We start from the raw sequence: 20,524 nt of genomic DNA, 5'->3' as shown, positions 1-20,524 counted from the left end.
CGACCTTACGCTGTGCTCGTTTTATAACGTTTTATACACGAACAAGCTATAAATATCGGCTGTGTTTCACACTACATTAACGTTTATTGCAAATAAAATACTGTATGTCACATTCTTTTTTTGTTTCCCATGCAACCTTGGATGGCGTCACTATATTGTGGTTAAACTATATTAGGGCCATCTTACGTTATCGATACATTACACAAGAACGCCTCGTTTACTTAGGGCCTAGTGGGTAATTCTGAGAATTTCTAATTGTATTGACTATTAAGAATATTGGTATTATTTGTATAAGTTTTACTACCTATAAGGAAACCAGAAACAGGGAGTAACAAGCAGTAACATTTATAGAATTGTTGAAACCTAAATTGTTGAAATTGTTGACCTTGAAAATACCCGATTAGCGTTTACAATATTGAATATTGTGATTGGAATTAGAGTAAATAATGTATAGAAACAAAACATTTATTTCATATAATATTTTTAATTATAACATATGTATAAAAATATTAAGTACTTGCTTATTCGTAAAAAAATAATTGTAGGTACAATAATGTGAAAAAATATAATAAAAAGTTTCGACCGACAGCGTATTAGGCGTGCATTAAAAAGGTTCCGTAGCTATTTTAACTTTGGTTTTAACTCTTTAAGTAAGTGCCCGAACCAATTTTGCAACAAACTTTTTGACAAGACTTATATCTCACGGGAGAATCACTTTATCGATCTACGAGTATATACTCAAAGAATTCGCAATTTTTTTTTTCATAGTAAGCACAAATCTATTTATAAGATTTACGTTTTATATAAACTTTTTAAAATTTCACGATGATACAGAGGAATAACAACTGAGTCTTCAGGTATGGCAAAGCATGGGGTATCCATGGTATTGCTCATGTCTATAGGCGACGGTTACCATTTTCCATCAGGTGGACCGTGAGCTTGTTTGCCATTCTAAGTTGTATAAAATTGAATTAAACTACAATAGATACGAAATAGTATTAAAGTAAATATGTTCGTTTGTCACTTTATAACTTAACGACTTAACCTTAACTTAATCACTACTTTTTACCATGTTTTTTTACCACAGTCGGGAAGCATACCCCGGCGACGCGGAAGAAGTTGCGGGTAAAAGCTATTACTATATTGTAATAAATAGACACGAATAAATGGCTAAATTAATGGTCTTATAAACTCAATAATATTAAAAAAGTTTTTGGTTTTATATATCTAACTTTTAGTCTTAGTAGTAGCTTTTGAAAATAATTTTCGAAATCAGTCCAATGAAATTATTAGTTATTTCAGTCAGCAAGCACTAATTATTTTATATGAAAAGTGCAATACTGTAAGTCTTGTTAAGCCACTTAGCGTCGAAATGAAAGAGGGTATAACTGTATAGAGGGTATATATAACTGTAGAATTTTAGAGAAATAAATTATGTAATTTAAGTAAGATACATTCAAACAAAGTCTTATTGTCGATGTATGTACAAGCATTTAAGGATGTTTGTAAAGCCTTTTCTTGAGACAACTGTTATCAAACATTAATGAACTAAACGTTTACACTCGGAAAATATTTATTATCAATTTATTGTACTAAATATTCTAGATGGGACGGTTTGTGAAGACATTTAATAATTTATTATTAAATCACACCTAAACATAAAGAAACGAAATACCCCACACAGATATACAATGCTTTTTAATGTGGTAATGCATTTACGTGGGATAATTTACAATCGAAACCCACGCAGACGAATACACGGCTAAAAATTAGCAACTCTATAAACAATACTCTAGAAATTTAAGTTTTATTCCATGTTAAATGTTACTTTAATCTTGAATAAATTTGTGGTAAACCAGTACTCCCTGTTTCATACAAGTTGCCTGTAGTAAACTCAGATAAAAAAAAGATTTGTTGAAATCGTTACAAATTAGAAAAGACCTCATGTAACGTACTAGTACGAAATGAGTACCCATAACCCATCGCTACACTTTGAAATTGATTGAAAAATTAAAAATAGTATATAAAAGACAACTGTCAAATTTATTTAAAAATAGTTTTTATGTTTGGGTGATTTCCCTTGTATTCAAGGGAAATCACCATTTTTATTCTGTTCAATTCACAATCCTATTGGATTGTGAATTGAACAGAATAAAAATTGGCCCATATCTATTTATCTATTTATTTATCCTAGATATGAAGTATATACAAAATTTCATAACGACTGGTCAATCCTATGTTGATTTGTTAAGATAAAAAAGAGATAACAAGCAAATAAATTGATTTTGACATAATATTAACAAGGATAGATGAATTTTCAGTATTGCCCTTAATCCGCCAGTATCTACGAATTTGATCCGCATATCACTCTCGTGCTGATTGATGAAATGCCATTCGTAGCGAGGCATCGCTGTTGAATACCAAATGAATTGAATATCACTGAGTGAAATGTGCTTCGTACCTCCCAGACTCGCAATCCAATATACCTTGTTACTTTAGTCACTATTCGGTACAGTTTTCATCAATTTCATTCCTAACCTGTATATTAGTAAATTATTCAATGATATTGAATTTGTAACAGATTTTTATTGTTGCATACCTATGGCTGCGTACTTTAACCGAGATAAAGTAGAAGGCTCCCAATTGGTTTGTATTTTTTGTATGCAGACATTTTTATAGAATAAAATAATAGGTACCAGTATTAAAGACTTATTAACTGTAACTTCATTCACATCACCAGTACAAAGTAATTGACCGGGATAAAAAGTAGCATTTCCTTCTTAATATCAAGTACTTAGCGTTTGTCGTTTCTAACGTTTGCTGGAACTGCTAAAGTACCAAAAAGTAACAATGCTTACTTTTCATTTATAATATTAATGATAATATTATTGAAATTACAATAACAAAATATATACGAATAAATAATAATACTCTTTTAAAACATGATTAGTGATGTAAAAATCAACAATTAAGTTATCAAAACTAGTCTTACTACTGTGTTACAACTGACTGTCATTGTTACAGTCAACTTGTAACACGGTCTTTCATTTTATGTTCCTCTAACATTAACTCAGTTCCGATGAGCCAAACGATACCTCATTAAATTAAATTGGTTTAGGTGTTTAGGTGCAGCTATGGTGTAGTAGTATTACGGAAAATTATAGGGGAACTTACTAACAATTTATCTCGATAGAGGCCGTACGGTGTTATTAGATAAGGGACCCATTACATGATCGCTATAATATGGATTTATAAAGTTTATTAATACGTAATCCGGGCATTCGCTAGTAGCTCATAAAAGTAAAATAAAACATTTGAAAAGGATTTCCTAAGTTTTGACATGTCTATAGAAAAGCAAAAAGGTAAATAAATCTTATCTACACTAATGTAATAAAGAGGAAAGATTTGATTTTTATTTTGTATTCGCTAAACTCAAAAATACATAAATGATTTTGGAAATTCTAATATATGTATTTTTCAAAGGAGTGTCATTACGGATTTGGAATATTTTTTTAAACGTATTAACTAGCCCTTTATCTATTATTATTAATTCTTTAATTTTTAACTAACAAAATATTTAACATAGATACTTTAAGTCACATTTTGTTACTTTTCAACTGACTTAACTAACTTTAGATTATAACAAAATCTTAGTTTATAACACGGTGGTCATTTTCGTTCAACTTTATTTTGTTTCTCGATAAATTCAGCTTTCTATATGACACACCCTTCTCATTTACGACCAACACTAATATTTCTGCGATATCTTAAACTACAGTAGAATCTAAAATATTAATTAATAGTAGAAATGTTATAATATATATTGTACTGAGATATTATTAAAGTTAACAATATCTCCTTTTTTGAAAAAGTTGATAAATTAGGTACACGAATTAGGTATAAAAAATATCTACTACCAGTGACATGACGCATAATTGTAGAACAATACTATACAATAATATACAAGTGGACGAGATACGTAATTCTTTTAACTGACTTATTTAATAAACGTTCGTCCGTGTCTTTATATACACCAGAGAGGTTTTAATATATTATCACAGATATTATCATGTAACATGATTAAATACATATTACATCGATGTAAGTATTTTATGATATAGGTGTTGGGTTTTCCAGGAAGGACGAATTACGCTCCAAAAAATTAAAAGGACAAATATATATTTCCAAGAATAAGATATAATTTTATACTCGTATTTTGTACTTAATAATCTTAAATTTTCAAATTTTTATAATATTATTTTAATATAATTACTAAAGAACTAAAGAAAATTAAACAAATTATAATACACAAAGGAAGCGCTTATACTAGCTAAACGAACTTCATTAAAAAGATTAAACTCTTGGCAGACGACAGTATAATTATTTATATGTCCATTCATCGTATTTTTCTTTCGCATCCTGCGTAGAGACGCTGCTGAAATTACGATTATGATTCCTCTTCAACTGTAAGTTCTCTGCTGATCCTAATATACTTAATTAAACATTAGTATTCTATCGGTTCTTATTAATAAATCGATATCAAGTAAAAGAGTAATTTTGAAGCACCATACTCAACATATCTTTGACTGTCGATCATCCGTGATGGAACGTTAATACATTAAATTAAATACAAATACGAGTATAATGTAAAATAAATAATATTTAAATAGGTCATATAAAATTACCATTTTCAAATACTTGCTAGTAACACAGAGCCTTAGATCACAGAGCAAAAAATCACTACGTTAGCTAATATGGTTGAAGTCCAATATCACGATATTCTAAATTTAAATGAATACGATACCTACCATGCTTAAAAAATTAAATGAATGGCTTTTGTTTTCCCGCCATTTCATTATTTTGTTTGCGTTATCTGTGACCATGTAAAAATTTTAAAATCACATTATTTTTAAATATGAGTTAGGTCGTGGTACGAAAATAGATAACGGAAGACACATAATACATTGGTGTGTATGAACCAGCAAATGAAAGCATAGTGCGTTTTTGATTTAAACGTTTCTGTCCGGAAATTGCTGTGTCAGCAACAAACTCCGTAAATGGCATAAGTATTGAAAAGTTTAATAAAGATTTATCTCCAACCATATTAGATTAAGCTGCACCTTTTATCGTGAGTGATAACAAATTATTGACTCTTTTAGTTTACATCATTAAAAAAAATATAAAGAAGCTTAAAACGCACGCCGTCGCCATGCTTGGATTAATTTGTTAAATGGGCCACTGTAGTCGTAGTATAAAAAATAAATAAATCCGATTGTCACTTATCCACTTTTCACTTTAGGTGTTAATTTGATTGTACATCTATGGATGACAAATAGAAATGTTTGTCGCCGCGTAACCAAGTAAAAACAGCTCCTTGTAGTATAATGTACTTATAATAATACCCACCAGCGTACTATTCGTGTAATTTTATTAGTTGTATTATTTTTTTTATACATTTAATAAAAAAAAAGTACTCTGACTCTCATCAGGCTTTCAAATTATTCAATAATTCAACAAAAATTTACATAGTGCCCCTACATTTCACAAGTAATTTAACGTTTTCATCAATCGCTTTCAGTAAATGCGAACGATCTCATAACTATCCTTTGACAATCTCTGATTACATTTTTGTTAATATCAATTAGTAGTTTTGTGTGTAGATTATAGGATAAAACATATACGATATTTTAAGTTCTATTTCAAGAACACAACTATGAGAACTGCATCTAAATCTGTGCAGCAAGTTCACGTGATACTGAAACAAACATACAGATGGATACATGTTGTGTATCTTTATTGAAAATAAATTGTAACAATATAATTTTTATGTACAATAAAGTAAAAATATAGATAAAAATGCTAAAAATATTGTTTTGGTTTCTCCCCTCATATATTTTTTTCTTAAATACTTGGAAGTATGTACCTAAGAGGTCGTTATAACTAAATGACGGTTATAATCTTGTTATAATGACGTTATAGGCTAATTGAGTATGAAAAAATAACTGTAATGTAATTTATTATTTGTTTACTATTATTACATTGATAATCATCTGTAACTTGTTTTTCTGCCAAGGTTGTCATTTATTTTGTCCCAATGAATAAGTAATGATGGTTAGCAGGTTAAAAGTAGAAAAAGTTATGTAATAATAGTCCAAATTTAATATGAACGATCGCTCTAGTCATTAGAGTCCGACAGACAGAAATAGCGGTTTCTATTTGAGAGGCACAGATGTGTGTCAACGCCGTCGTTATTTTAACTGCCATTTCATTAAAAAAATAAATAAATAAAGGGCTTCCATATAATATAGATTAAGTGTTATGTTTAGCGCAAATCTGATTTAATTGTATTTTTTCACATAACGATTTATTTCTTGAAAATTGTTATGAAACTCAATTGGATAAATGTCTATTATTATTCTACTTTCTTTCTGGTTTCAAACACCAATGCGTAAGTTTTGTTACGCAGAGTCACACAGCGAAAATACAGCTTTATTTTTGTTTTGTTTGTGTATCTACAGATCATTAATTAAAAAATCAACATCATTGCATATCTAGGTATTTATGTACGAGTATCAATTAAATACTATTTTATCTATAACAAAAACAGAGCTGTGTGTGTGAGTCACAGTGTGTCAACAAATAGGCGTCAACCAACAGAGGTCAGAACACCTGAACGCTTGGCACACTGACAAATTGCATAATCCACCGACGCCGATGTTAGCCGCGAAAACAGGAAACACGTTTATTTGAGTCATCATTATGAACTTAAAGAAAACATTCCGACTTTCCGATAGAAAAGGCTCTGGCTAAATGAGTATTAATGTTTTTCAATCTTGTTTCAGGTAAGTTTACAAGCTGAAACTTCTTATTGCCCGAAGGTAAACCAAAAAGTGTAAAGGTAAAGATTTTTATTAGGTATTATATCAAACATGTTCTTTACTTGTTTTAATAAACAAATGAATGCTTGCTGCTCAATGGAAAGCAGTAATAAAACATAGCAAGTAAGTGTTGAATGTATTTCATCGCCTTTATATAGTTCCGTACCAAAAGGTACGAAGGAACCTTTTTGGTGCGACTTTGTCAGTCCATCCGTCCATCCGTCACAGCGCTATATCTCAGCAATTACTAATATTATTAATTTCAAATTTGGAAATAATTTTGACAATTTTGGAAATAATTGAAAATAGATTTTTATTTTCTTTGCTAGAAGTCCGAAAGGAGTATTCAAAATTTTAAATTATGACCTATTTATTCCAAATAGTGTATCATATGAAAGGGCTCTATTTGTACATTTAAAATTGATTTTATTTATTCTTATAATGCATAGTTTTATTTTAATTATAATCGAAAACATGAGAAAAAAACTATTATTATGAAGTGAAAAATCTGAAATAGCTAGATACATTTTATAAGAAAAATAAAGTATACTATGTGTTAATTTAGGGTACAACCTACTCGTGCACTAAATTTCATTCAAAACCTTTCAGTAGTTTTTTCGTGAAAGAGTAACAAACATCCATCCATACTAACAATCATCCGTTAATAGGAATAGGATCTACTCGTACATACATACACCTACAGCTGTACATTTATATTATTTAAAAACCGTAAAAATTTAATTCAATCTTTGAAAGTTAGGTGCTTAGTACCTATATACATAGATAGACAAAGGTCTTACTTAAGCAGCACCGACGACGTTCCGCGCCCAGCTTTGAGTAATAAAACGGACTATAAACTAAAACAAGACTATGCTTAATGGATTAAAAAATGTTGAAAAGTTAAAAAAAAAATAATTAAAATAAGTAACGAATCACGAGTTATCAGCATAGATTTTGTCGTCGACTGAAAATAAAATACTTTGTTGGAATTTGAATAGCCGGGCTTTAATTATCAAAATAGTGGATAAAAGCCTTCATTTATGTAAATATATTTACAGAAATAGAAATAAGAGAGAAATAAGAGAATGCTCTTAGATAATTTATAAATAGTATTACTTATACTACTACATTATTTACTGGTACGAGTATATATTTTAGTTTTACCTTAACATTTTCATATTATAATTCAAATAATATAAATAAGATTGTAGATGTGAAATTTGTTTTAAAATTTTATACCATTTATTTGTTGATAATTATTTGCTATTTTTCTAGCTTTATTTACACAAATTCATTATCTCCTGTTCACAAAATAAGTAATAGCTTTTCTTAGGGATTGCTTTAATTAGTACAGTTTTCTAATACTATAAGAAATTTTAGAATTCATTCAATTAGTTCTAAACATTTACCAGTACAGAAAGTCAATACAAATATTGTTTGATTATTATTAATACATCGCCATGTCGATCCCAGCATAGAATGGGCTACCCGCTTCTTTTCACTTGAATGTCGTAAACGACTAAGAAAGAGCGAAGGATGGCCAGCAGCGTCCCTTTTAAAACATCACTAAAAGCCTAACTGCGGTTTCCAACCCGCCTGCTAAACGTGGCAACTACTGGCAAAACTCCCCTTCTGGGGAAGGCTTATGTTCAGCAGTGAACGGTTATGGGCTGATATAATGATAATGATTATTAATACATCCTTTATAGGAATCGTAAAATATATATTTGGTAAATACAAATCTCACCTAGCTCATCATCATCCTACCTTTATCCCAATTTTTATTTTACATAGGGTCATAGGGTCATATCTTATAGAAATAATGATGTTTTCAGTAGTGTATTACAGAGAAATTGATATAATAATGATGAAAATTAAGAAAGATGCAAAAAAGTGCTTTTTGCTTTTACAATAAAATGTGTGTTAATATTTTAGATTTACAAATAGTTCGCTTTTATTTAAAGTAACTTTAAACTCTAAAAAAATTGAAGTATAAATAACTAAAACATAGAAAACAAGACACTCCAAGAGAGCATTGTCATAGCGCATAATAAGGCATTACTCTGTTCGCTGAATTTTGTGAGTTTTCCTTCTTTTAACTAATGGCCCTATTAGCATCTCTTATACAATAATTTAATATCTCCAAGAGCCCCTCGCCAAAACGTTTTGCAAATGCCGACTTAATCTACTTTTTGACAATTTTTCCTTAGATGTTGGTGCATTTCTCGATTTTTGTACTGCTAAACATTTAGAAAATACTTTCATATGCTTGTGACATTTGAATATTATATTTTTAATACATCTAATATTGATATTTTTTACTGCATAAAAGAAAAATATAATGATTGATTGTACGGGAATTTTATGAACTTACTATGTTTGTCGTTACTCCCCGGATACTTCCGGATGAAATCCAAACAATTATTGGAAACGACAAACGTAGTAAGTTCACAAAATTCCCTTTATACATACATATAGACCGTTAAAAATGATCATATGTTTATAAAATATAATTATTATATAATTAAGAAATTATTAAGGAAACTAATATCCAATATGTGACAATATTTTTATATTGAAGACGGAGCAGAGACAACTATAATCCTTAGAAATGGCTATACACACGGGCGTCACAGTTTATTATGTAATGTTCATGATGCTGTTCTTCTCTATATGCGACGTTTACGACTTTCTATTAGGAAAACCATCATCATATTGCCTAAAAATGTGTAATAAGTGTATATAATAACTACAGTAATCACAGTATATAAAACTATCTTTTCTTAGATAATACTTACGCATATGCTATGCATACATATGCTAAATAGTACATAATTGATTAAACAGCATTTTTATTAATAACCTTTTATTCAGTATTTACGAGTATTAAGAATGGTGCAATACCATAATGTAACGTAAACATGGTTTCCAAAAAATATGAAGCCTAATGTGATATTTGCTATTTACAATTAGACAAATATATAATAAAAGCGGTCAATAATACATTCTACTAAATATATACGTATAGTATATACGTGTATTTATATTTTAAGCTAATATTTTTACCTTCCATTATTTTCATTTATTTACTAGCTTAAGCAACGTATATGCATTATTGACTACGACAACTCAAGTAATATAATACATATTATTACTATTCATAAATTAGACAAATTAGAATATAAATTATAATTATTTGAAAATCCCCACAGCTGTTTCTAAGATTGGCTTTTACGAACAAATAAAAAGATGGAAAAATGCGGCCTTTGAGATTTACCACGTAATAACTATGTATATATTAATTGATGATTGGACATTGTCGTTTCCATAATCACTAGTAAACAACAACCAAACATAATATCATCTATGCCATACTCCATGCATCACATTCGCACATACATAGGAATTCTATTCTATTTGACTATACAAAGCGGCATATTCCATTCGGCTTGGTGATAATTCGGTGCCTAAGCCGCAATATTTGCATGAATGAACAGTAACTTGTCCCAACTAATAAAACAATCGCCTCTCTAGTAGGCAGATTAACCGTTTAACTTTATGAAATTGAAAAAAAAATGACATATTTTCTATAAGGAATACTTTGGCAATTATATTACTGGCACTGATTTTATAAAATGAACAGCATATGGTTATAAAAGTGCTGAACTTTTTGACTGATTATATCCAAAAGGACGCCCAACTCTTAACTTTTGAATAAATGGTGGATCCCTTGGGCCATAATATTTTTAACATTGTACTTATGTATGTAGGTCAAAGTATAGAGGAATTTGAATATGATCTAATGGACTTTTTATAAATTTAAAAATTGTAAATTTATAAAACACTATGTAAAAGTTCTATGTGGTGAAATTTTCAAGCTAACAGGCAAAAACTACCACGTATATATGACTCTCTTAGATTATATAAATAAATTGTTTCCATACAAATGCTTTTCCAAAAACAGGTTAACCTTTTTATTCATGTGGGCATAAATAGAGTTACCAGTATATAATAGTTAAAACTAAATATGTACGTGGAGGAAATTAATATTATAAGATTAAATAAAAAAATAAAAATGATAGGAAATATTTACGAATTTATTTAAAAGAATGGGCTAAATAGAGCATAATGATTCATAATAACGCTCGTCTTCACTGATTATTTTTATTTATACTTATGAATAAACGTACAATATAATTGTTTCGTCAAAATTTTTACAATAAGCCATCATTTTAATAAATACATGTATATAAATTTTTAAACAATATGTACAAGTAATAGTTTTCAATTCAAAATTGACGAATTGACTTGATTTTATTAATTTTTTGACACACAGTGCTCTACATACTCGTATATAATCTATAATTGCTATACAAAAAATAGCTATTTCATTCGTGAACCCATAAATTCCTATATATGTATATATTGTAGACATCCTTGAATGATATTACATATACTGGTACTTATTTTATTTAGAACGCGGAATCACTTGTCCACGTAAGACAGATTGTGAGGCCCAATAAAAAATATTTTGGTACGCGTAGAAAATTCCTATTAATTAATAAAAATGTGGGCTAGTTCAGAATGATGACGTAATTACGTAATCTAGCCGTAAAAAAATCGTATGCATTGAGAATGTCTTTTTTTGGAAGTCGCCTAAAATAATAATAATTTTTCGCAAATAAAATTGCATCGGAATTTAAAATAAATAAAGAACATACAATAATACAGCTTGAGATGGGAAAGAATTTTAATAATTACAACCGCAAGGTGGGATGACTTGGCGTTGCTTGTAATGTAAATTGTCTTCGTTGACATGAGAAATGTTGACTATTATCTTTAAAAGTTTATCCATGATTCCTTTTGTTTTAGATATATTGGCACATTTACATGTAATATAGTTATATAGACATAGATATATAGAACTGTTTACTTATGTCTCTTTTTCATTATTATGCAGTGTTATTTCTATTTTAGGTAATGTTTTAATATACGATTATATTTTATCATAGCACATGTTCATCGTTAAAGTTTCTCTCTCACAATTTTCAATAAATCGGTTTAGTTAAGCTGTGAAAATGGTGCAAAAATTAAACTGATTTTCAATTCTATTATTTTAGTGATAGATAACAGTTTAGTCAGAAAAAAATTATAATATTTTATATATGTTAAGTATCTTACCTGTATTCTTAATTGCCGATATACGACATCAGTTTAGTAATTTTAATTTACAAATAAATCGATTATAAAACAATAAACTGAATTATTTTACGACAAAATTTCTCGCTTCATTTTGATTTTAGGCTAATCTTTTTCTACTAGATAGTTGCCCTCTAACTTTTTTTTTATATACCACTGAGGTGGTAAACAAGCATACGGCCCACCTGATGGTAAGCGGTTACCGTAACCTATGAACGCCTGCAATACCAGAGGTATTACGTTGCCGACCCTGAAAAAACCTCTTTAGCCCCTTTTGAAGAACCCCATGCTGTAGTCTCTTGGGAAAACCTCGGCAGGGAGCTCATTCCATAACCTGAGTGTTCGTGGGAGAAAGCATTTGTATATCTAACATCTAAAGCAACTACTCTGTATCTGTTTCCGACATTCAAATTTAATAATAATTAATAGCAACATTAATCTATTAATATAAGGTACGCATTTCTTACATTAAATGAAGTAATTACATAAAGCCAACCATTTTTATAAGTAGATTGGATATTGTATTTAGTAGTATGATATTGAGAATGAGTGCGTAACACATTCTCAATATCATACCTACTTCTAAGTACAATGATTTTGAATCTCCATATATGTACACTAATGTAAAACCGTGGATTTTCTCACTTGCTCCTTAATTGAATTTGCTTTTAGATCACTTTTAATTTATTTGCGTACGCTTACCCACTTTGATGTCGGCACACGCTCCCGGGCTTTTTAGATAAATAATCAATTATCTCGATACGGTTTAATCCGCCAACAACCCTGGCATGTGATCTGTTTATAATGTGAATTTAAGCTTTGTAAGTTTATTTTATCTTACTTTTATTGTAAATGTAATATCGTAAAAAAAAGTATTACCATATTATTTATCTATGGAAAGCAATTCTTGTTCAGTGATTCATTATTAACTTATTGATTGACTAATAATAAAAAAATTTCAATCAGTAAGGTAACAAAATGTAAAAGTAATTTACCAGTACTTATTATCAAGATTTGACCGCTTTAATACTACTATATATTCCCCACTCCATGGAACTTTAGCATACGTTGTGATATAATTACCCCATTACGCTGAAAGCGCTTTAATTTACATTTAATAATTTATTGGCGCTCCTCCTAACTTAGATTACTACGTACTGTATTACTCTAACTGACTTGGACACCATTTCCTATGATAGGCCAGATACTATCACTTGGAGGCACAATTTAGATCTAAACTTAGTATCCAACTCGAGATTATTTATTAGACTGCCTATCTACCACAGACCCCACTTTAAATAATAGTTTTGAAGTAACCAAATTCTTTTAATTACAATGTTTTTCATATTTAGTGCTGAATTACTGAATATCACACAATACTTTACTATTATAAATGTTTACAATTTATATTAGGTACGGGCAAAATAAATAAAAATAAATCTGCCGGTCTGGTCTTTAATTATAAAATACAAAAATTCTAAATAATTATCATAAAAATAAACCAAAACCTAAGGTAGTTAAAAATTATAATGTTCGTCCAAACAAAGTATTAACTTTTTAAATAAATTTATTCAATTCATTTTAAAGAAATAGAGTGGATTATATATTAAAATTATAGCTTATTATTTAAACAATATTCTATAAACATAAATTGAAAATTTAAAATTTGTATTATTTATATAAGATAATCATAATTATAGTTTGCGACTTTTAATAATTATTTTTACATTTTTAATCTTATGTAATCTTCTATTTCCAAGGAGGGTTGACATCAGGCAGGCGGCCGGTCGTGAAACTAAAAACCAAAATCATATGGGTAATATAGATGAAAACATATTACGCCGACCCCAAAATTTATATAATTGCGATAAGGGTAGGACCCTAGTAGGTAGGAAGACGATGAGGACCTTAGGCAATCTTTCTTCTACATTACTAATTTTAAATTAAAGTTGTTTCTTGAAATAATATAATATTTTTTTTTTCTATACACACTTTCTCGTTTAATCTTGACAACGGACTTATTTAACAATAACAAATCGCTGCGGAATAAATAATTCTGCCCAAAATTTTTATATATGTTTATTCATTTATTTATTATTAATTTACAATGCACTTTTATATTTAGGTATCAATATGCTAGAAAGCTGGTTGCTTTTTACACATACTGGCTCATCTATTACATAATTTATTTACAAATACGATGCGTGATCATAAATGAAGTTTAAGCTCGAGTACAATAACAATAATTCTTTTTCATTTATACAGGAATGTATTTTTTACGAATTAATAAAGTTATTACAATTTGTTACATTTATTTTCTCTACATAATATGTACATCAATAGGTATCTTACACTTAGATCACGCGGAGCTCAATATATAAATAATTTAATACGCTCCTCGTTTACAACATAACCAGAGGGCGGGATACGAGGGGAAAATTCGAAAATTTCGCTAGCTTCATGTTCCCTCAAATTAATTTAAAACGACACATCCTGTAAACATCACACTTTCCTAGTATTAATTTGCAACGAGTGTAGATGTGTACTTCAGAGTGTCAACAGCACGAAACTATTTCCATTTTGATTCAACGTGCATGTGTACATTGTGCAGACAACTATGTAGTATATATAAAGATAAATATGTGAAGATTCACATTTAGGTGTGATCACATCGGAGACCTTAATAGGTTAAGTGATTATGTTGACAGCGAGGTGTGCCTCCACTAACCCAATTTGTACAAAGCGACCAATGTAAACATACGTTTGCAGTGTCGCTTTTCAGATTTACTGCAAAATCGTAAAATATCCCCAGATATTTTACGATTTTGCAGTATTCCTTCATCAGATTTTTGTAAGAGAAAGGGTTTAGGGTTGACATCTTGTCAAGGTCATGAGTTTGTTGATGGAACCTATGAAAATTATTTCAATATGATTAATAATAATAATTTCATAAGGTTAAATTTAAATATCGTAAAAGTAAGTAAATAATAGTAAGTACATAAGTAATAATTTTTATCATCAACATCATACTAATGATTAACGGTTCCCTGTTTGTGTATTTATAAATTTGTATGCCCATTTTATTAATATTGAAATTTTGAAAATTTCGAATTTTGTAACAGCATGACTTCTTAGGTATTTTCTATGTACTTATCCTGTTATGTATATACGGATATATTATGATTAACGCTATATAGCATTCACTCCAAATCCATTGTTATTACAAAATAGAAATTTGAGAATGTATATGTGTTATGTACTTTTTTCATATTTTTTTATACTACTAAGATGGCAAACGAGCATACGGCTCACCTAATGATAAGCAGTTACCGTAACCTATGAACATCTACAATACCGTAAATATTCACTTAAGCCTACTACCCTACTCCATATTTTCAACAGCTTAAATGCAAAATTTTGTAGCGATATATGAATAAAATGTTGTTATTTTTTCACATAGGACATTTTAAAACATAGAATACATATATAACTATAGCGAAGCAGCAGATTATAGCTACTATCATACAATTAAGACTACATACATATTACAGCGGTGTGGAGGCCGGGCGCGCCGACGCCGCCGCCTGCGCCAGCGCCAGTGTCGAGCGCTGCGTGCAGCCCAGGCGCTCCCCCACCGCCGCCGCCTCCGCCCGTGTGGACACCAGGCAGCGCTGGACCCTCGCCGCTATCAGCCCGCAAGACTTTCCGCCCAGTGCACTTTGAGGAGACCCCGCCATCTCGCCGTAAATTTGTGGTGAGCATCATAAAACAAGTAACAAATATATTAAAGATTCGGCACTGCCCTTATATTGACGAAACTAGGAAATCAGGCTAAGCAATCAACATAACAAAATAAATTTTCAAATATAATGTTGCATTGATTCATACAAATGCTTTTTTATCTAAAATAGCAGAGAACTGGTGAGACAGAAGATAAATTTCTATTTTTTATGTTATTAACTGTACCATTAGTTTTAATATCATTAAATTGCAATTAATTTTTATTTAAAAAAATAACACCTATTGTCCCAACATACCTATTGTCAAAAAATAGGAGTTTGATTTAGTCTTAGGGGCTAGTCTATAAATATTGAAACCAAAGAACGATGTCATGTCAAATTAATAAACATTTATTTTAATCACGTAGAAACTTGGATAAAAGTTTGTAAAATTGTGTCACAGCAATATAATTTGCGAGAAGACAAACTTCAATGAAAGTTAAATCTTATAAACTCCCTACATTTTATATTTGTACAATTATTATTTTATATCTTAGTAAATATTTCATAATTATTTTATATTTTATAATGTGATGAACTGATTCACCCATTATATGTTTGACTTGGTGACATCAATTGATGATTAAAAATAACTTCCAGAAATCATGCCATATACAATTACCTAAAGTGGTAGTCATACTAATCAGTGCCCATTTGTTCTATAATATGAGTGCGATGACTACATTCGGTTTCAAGTTGTATAAAAAATGAACTAAAATATTACAGAACGCGGATCAGAACGGTTGCACGAGCGGTTCAGAAAGCGAGGGACGGTTACGCACCTCACAGAGTGCACCGGCTACGGGCCTGAGCACTCTGGGTGGAACTACCCTCACCAGCCGACTACCGAGAGCTCAGAATCCAACGGTTACATTGCTGCAGAAGGCTAGAGGTGAATTTTTATCCAGTATATTATAATATAATTTTTATATAGTATTTATTTATAAAAATAATGTCATTAATAAAGTTCCTGTTAGACCTCTGAGATCTATGAATGATATTGTCCATATACTGTTATGGACACTTGTATAACCCAATAATGCTAACACAAAAACTTCATTTCCTTAATTCTAAAATATTTTATCTACATTATACATATTAATAGTAAACCAAGGCCATGGACTTTGATGTATAAAAATATATAATATCTAGGCAATATCTAAATTATCATTTTTATATAATAGTTATCAATAAAGTTTATTCTTGTTTATAATTAGCATAATATTATTACAATAATATTTTTATTTCCATTCATGCTTTTGTAAAGTAGTAAAAAAATAGAACAAGATTTCAATACAAACTAATAGGAGCATAATGATTCACTATTATATTAAACCAAAACAGTTCGCATTCATTGTTGCGTAGCATATAAACTTCCGCACACAAGTGATATATCGGGCAATGTTTGGGGTAAATACATATTACGAAAACTTCACAGCCACTATTTCACCTCTAAACTTTAATGTATATGCAAGAATCTGCGAGTTCCATTTTAATATCCGTTTGCAAAATAGGCAGGTATTCATAATTGTATATGTAAGTGGTATCTTCCGACTGTGGTACCATTAATTTAGTGACTTTGTGTAACCTTCGCACGTGTTCCCTCCGACATGTCATTACGTATTCGTTATCATCATCATTTAGATAAAATAAAGCATCTCATGTTACTTAAATTACTTCTTATATTACACAATTTTCTTGAGGTAAGGGTAACCCGCCTTTTAAGGTTGCTGAGGAAATATCTACTTGGTAATTTATTCCGGTGGCACACTGCGGGAATGACGCCTAATTGCCGACAAACTTTCATTAATTGGCTTACGCATAGCAACTTGCACCCCCTCATTACAAATTGTACGAAAAACCGATAATTGCCCTCCATTGTCTCATCCAAAAAGGATTTACAAAAGTTTTTGGATGAAACTTAAGATTCTTTAACCTTTTGTCTTAAAGTGGATGCCTTATGTAAACATTTTTTTTTTTTGCGAAAATAATATTTTACGTAAGAGTGCATTTGGTTAATAAATATTAATCGTCTAACTACTAACTAATAATAACATTACTTTATAATATTTTAACATTTATTTAAGGCATGTTTGACGAATGTTATTGGTATGAATAACCTTAAATAAATAAATAACCATGGTTCGTTATTTTTTATATTTCTATTTTTTTTAATACTGTTGTTAGGTACAATATTTTTTACCCTTAGGGGTAATCAATATTTCTAATCAACATTTCCAACGAGTAGTAGGCATATACTTTCCTTTTTTATGCATAATAATCCAATTAGTATAATAATAACCGTTCCAATTCAATAATAACAGCTGGACTCAAGCCATCTTTTACAATCCATCGGCCAATTACTTATTTCGTGACCGCTACTATTAAAATCGTATAGCAATGTAAGGAATCTATAAATTTAGATTTATACTCGTAATATTGAAACATTTATAATTGACAACCATTATACATTCAAGAAATAATATTATCGGTTTTACAAGTTTCAAAGTAAGGAAGTTACAGTATCCGCAATTCAGGTAAACGTGGCAAAAAGATATGTCGCATAATGAAGGATCTGACGAGGGTCGATGCCATCATTATTAAAGTTTAACGAGTGTAGATGACAGTAAATGGATTGCTTATAGACCACAAGTTTTCAAAACAAATAATAATACGTGATAAACATAAATGATCAATTATTGGAGAACTTGATAGATTTGGTTTAAGATTAGATTATAATTATAACATATGATATGATGTATTACTAAATATATTTATGAGTGAAATGATCTACTTCCTTCCTTAACTAATAATATATAAATATACAAACATCTAGACATTTTAAGTATTTACAACGTAATATTAGTAGTGTATTTATTTATTTCGGTCGCATCAAAAACAATGTCAAGGTGTCATAATATTGAAAATACTACATTACCTTCATTATCTACTTCCTATGCCACTGCGTTAGGTTGACTGGATGAAATCTCTTTTAGAGATAAGTTCGCCTTTACTAACATTGTTATTAACTTATTGTTGTTACTGTATGTTTTAGTGCAATAAAGAATATATATATATATATATATATATATATATATATATATATATATATATATATATATATATATATATATATATATATAAACGAACCATTAAATTTCATAATATGGATTATTGTATTTGAAACTATCTATGAGAGTTATTACACTTTCAAAATATAATAAAACATCAAACATCATATCTATAAATAGTAGATTTAACGAAATATTTTCTTATTCTATTCTATTCTATTCTATTTTATTATTTAACCATGATGTCCTACTGCTGGGCATAGGTCTCCCCAATTGTATTCAATTAGGAATAATTTACTGAAATCAATTATGTATTTGTATGATCTAAATATTTTCATAAGATATATCGACCCTCTCTGAAGTTCTAATTCAGGCATGATAATAGGATACTTAGAAGCCTTTTTGTTTTATATAACTGTTTCTGATTCTATCTTAATTAGAAAGAATAAATAATTCTGTGGCATCACCGATTTAAAAATAATATACCTAATATCTTTTTATTATGAGCCCTTTAAATTTCTTCTAATTTCAAACACGATATTTTTTAGTTAGTGTTTCTTCTTAGCTAATTAAAAGTGTATGAAATGTGTAGCTAATTATTAAATTATAACGTTTATTTATTTTCAGAAGGACAAATTCCACGGGGCTCTAATTATCTTCAACAGGAGAGGGACGGAGCACGTCTACCTAGAGATAGGCCTTCTCCCCCTATTGGTGATCCAGGTAATTTCATTGACTTCATTCCTTCATATTTCGATGACATTAATCTATTCGTAATTTCTGTGAAAATCATAAAATTTACATAAAAAAAATATCTATTAATTATGTATCATACTTAAAATGTTTTATTGTGAACTTTTTTAATGGTAATAGTATTCTTAATGAATCAATGAAATGATCATTAAGAATACTAGTGAAATCAGTATCAGTGAATGATGATAGGTGACGATGAAAACAAGTCAGTTGACCCATCGTGACGAATTTACCGGGAATTAACGACGATGGTTTCCAGGGAAGACCATGTGGAGGTCCACTAGTTAATTATATTGGTAGTAATATATTCCTTAGTTCTTTTTATTAACAATCCCTATTTTTCCCCAACTGTTAGGTATTATAATTATTATTTGACGCCTTACGATAATTTTTAAATAGAGTTGATGGGATAATGAAATTCAGAAAGTATTCTATTTCATTATGTTCTACTGTACATAGTTTTTTAACTTACATACAAATTTTAAGTTAAAAATTATCTATTCGTTTTGACCCGTGCTAAACATCCATCACTGTGATTTGCATTATATCAACACCGTATCCGTATATGAAAAGACCGTAATACAACAAATTTAATAATTATAAAAGTAATAAATCACTAAATAATAGCTACTATCAATAATTTCAGTGCATGCGCTACGCCAGGGCTACGTTAGTGAAGGCGAAGCCGAGCGGAGGGACTACGAGCGCGGCGCGCGTAAGATGGCTGATGCTCCAAGAAAAGTAGAGGGAATCGGACCCACGACCAAAGACGGAATGCCTGTTGCACTTAGATCTGTAAGTATAACATACAATAGACATATTCAAAACAAATTGCAATATTAAT

The 20,524-nt window shown here is 29.7% G+C and overlaps 1 protein-coding gene across 8 annotated transcripts in view; it reads left to right on the top strand.

The window, feature by feature from the left end:
- Positions 1 to 20,524, top strand: part of LOC113515622 (uncharacterized) — a 122,528-nt gene that overhangs the window by 74,498 nt on the left and 27,506 nt on the right. For all 8 annotated transcript variants that reach the window (XM_052893332.1, XM_052893333.1, XM_052893328.1 and 5 more), the window contains 4 exons: positions 15,629 to 15,831; positions 16,583 to 16,748; positions 19,555 to 19,650; positions 20,327 to 20,475. In XM_052893332.1, the coding sequence (XP_052749292.1) occupies positions 15,629 to 15,831; positions 16,583 to 16,748; positions 19,555 to 19,650; positions 20,327 to 20,475 (614 nt within the window). The remainder of the gene's footprint in view (positions 1 to 15,628; positions 15,832 to 16,582; positions 16,749 to 19,554; positions 19,651 to 20,326; positions 20,476 to 20,524) is intronic.

Source organism: Galleria mellonella, unplaced genomic scaffold, assembly GCF_026898425.1.
Source record: "Galleria mellonella isolate WM207_F2 unplaced genomic scaffold, CSIRO_AGI_GalMel_v1 utg173, whole genome shotgun sequence".
NCBI classification, from domain to species: domain Eukaryota; kingdom Metazoa; phylum Arthropoda; class Insecta; order Lepidoptera; family Pyralidae; genus Galleria; species Galleria mellonella.
This window is presented reverse-complemented; position numbering and strand designations above follow the sequence as displayed.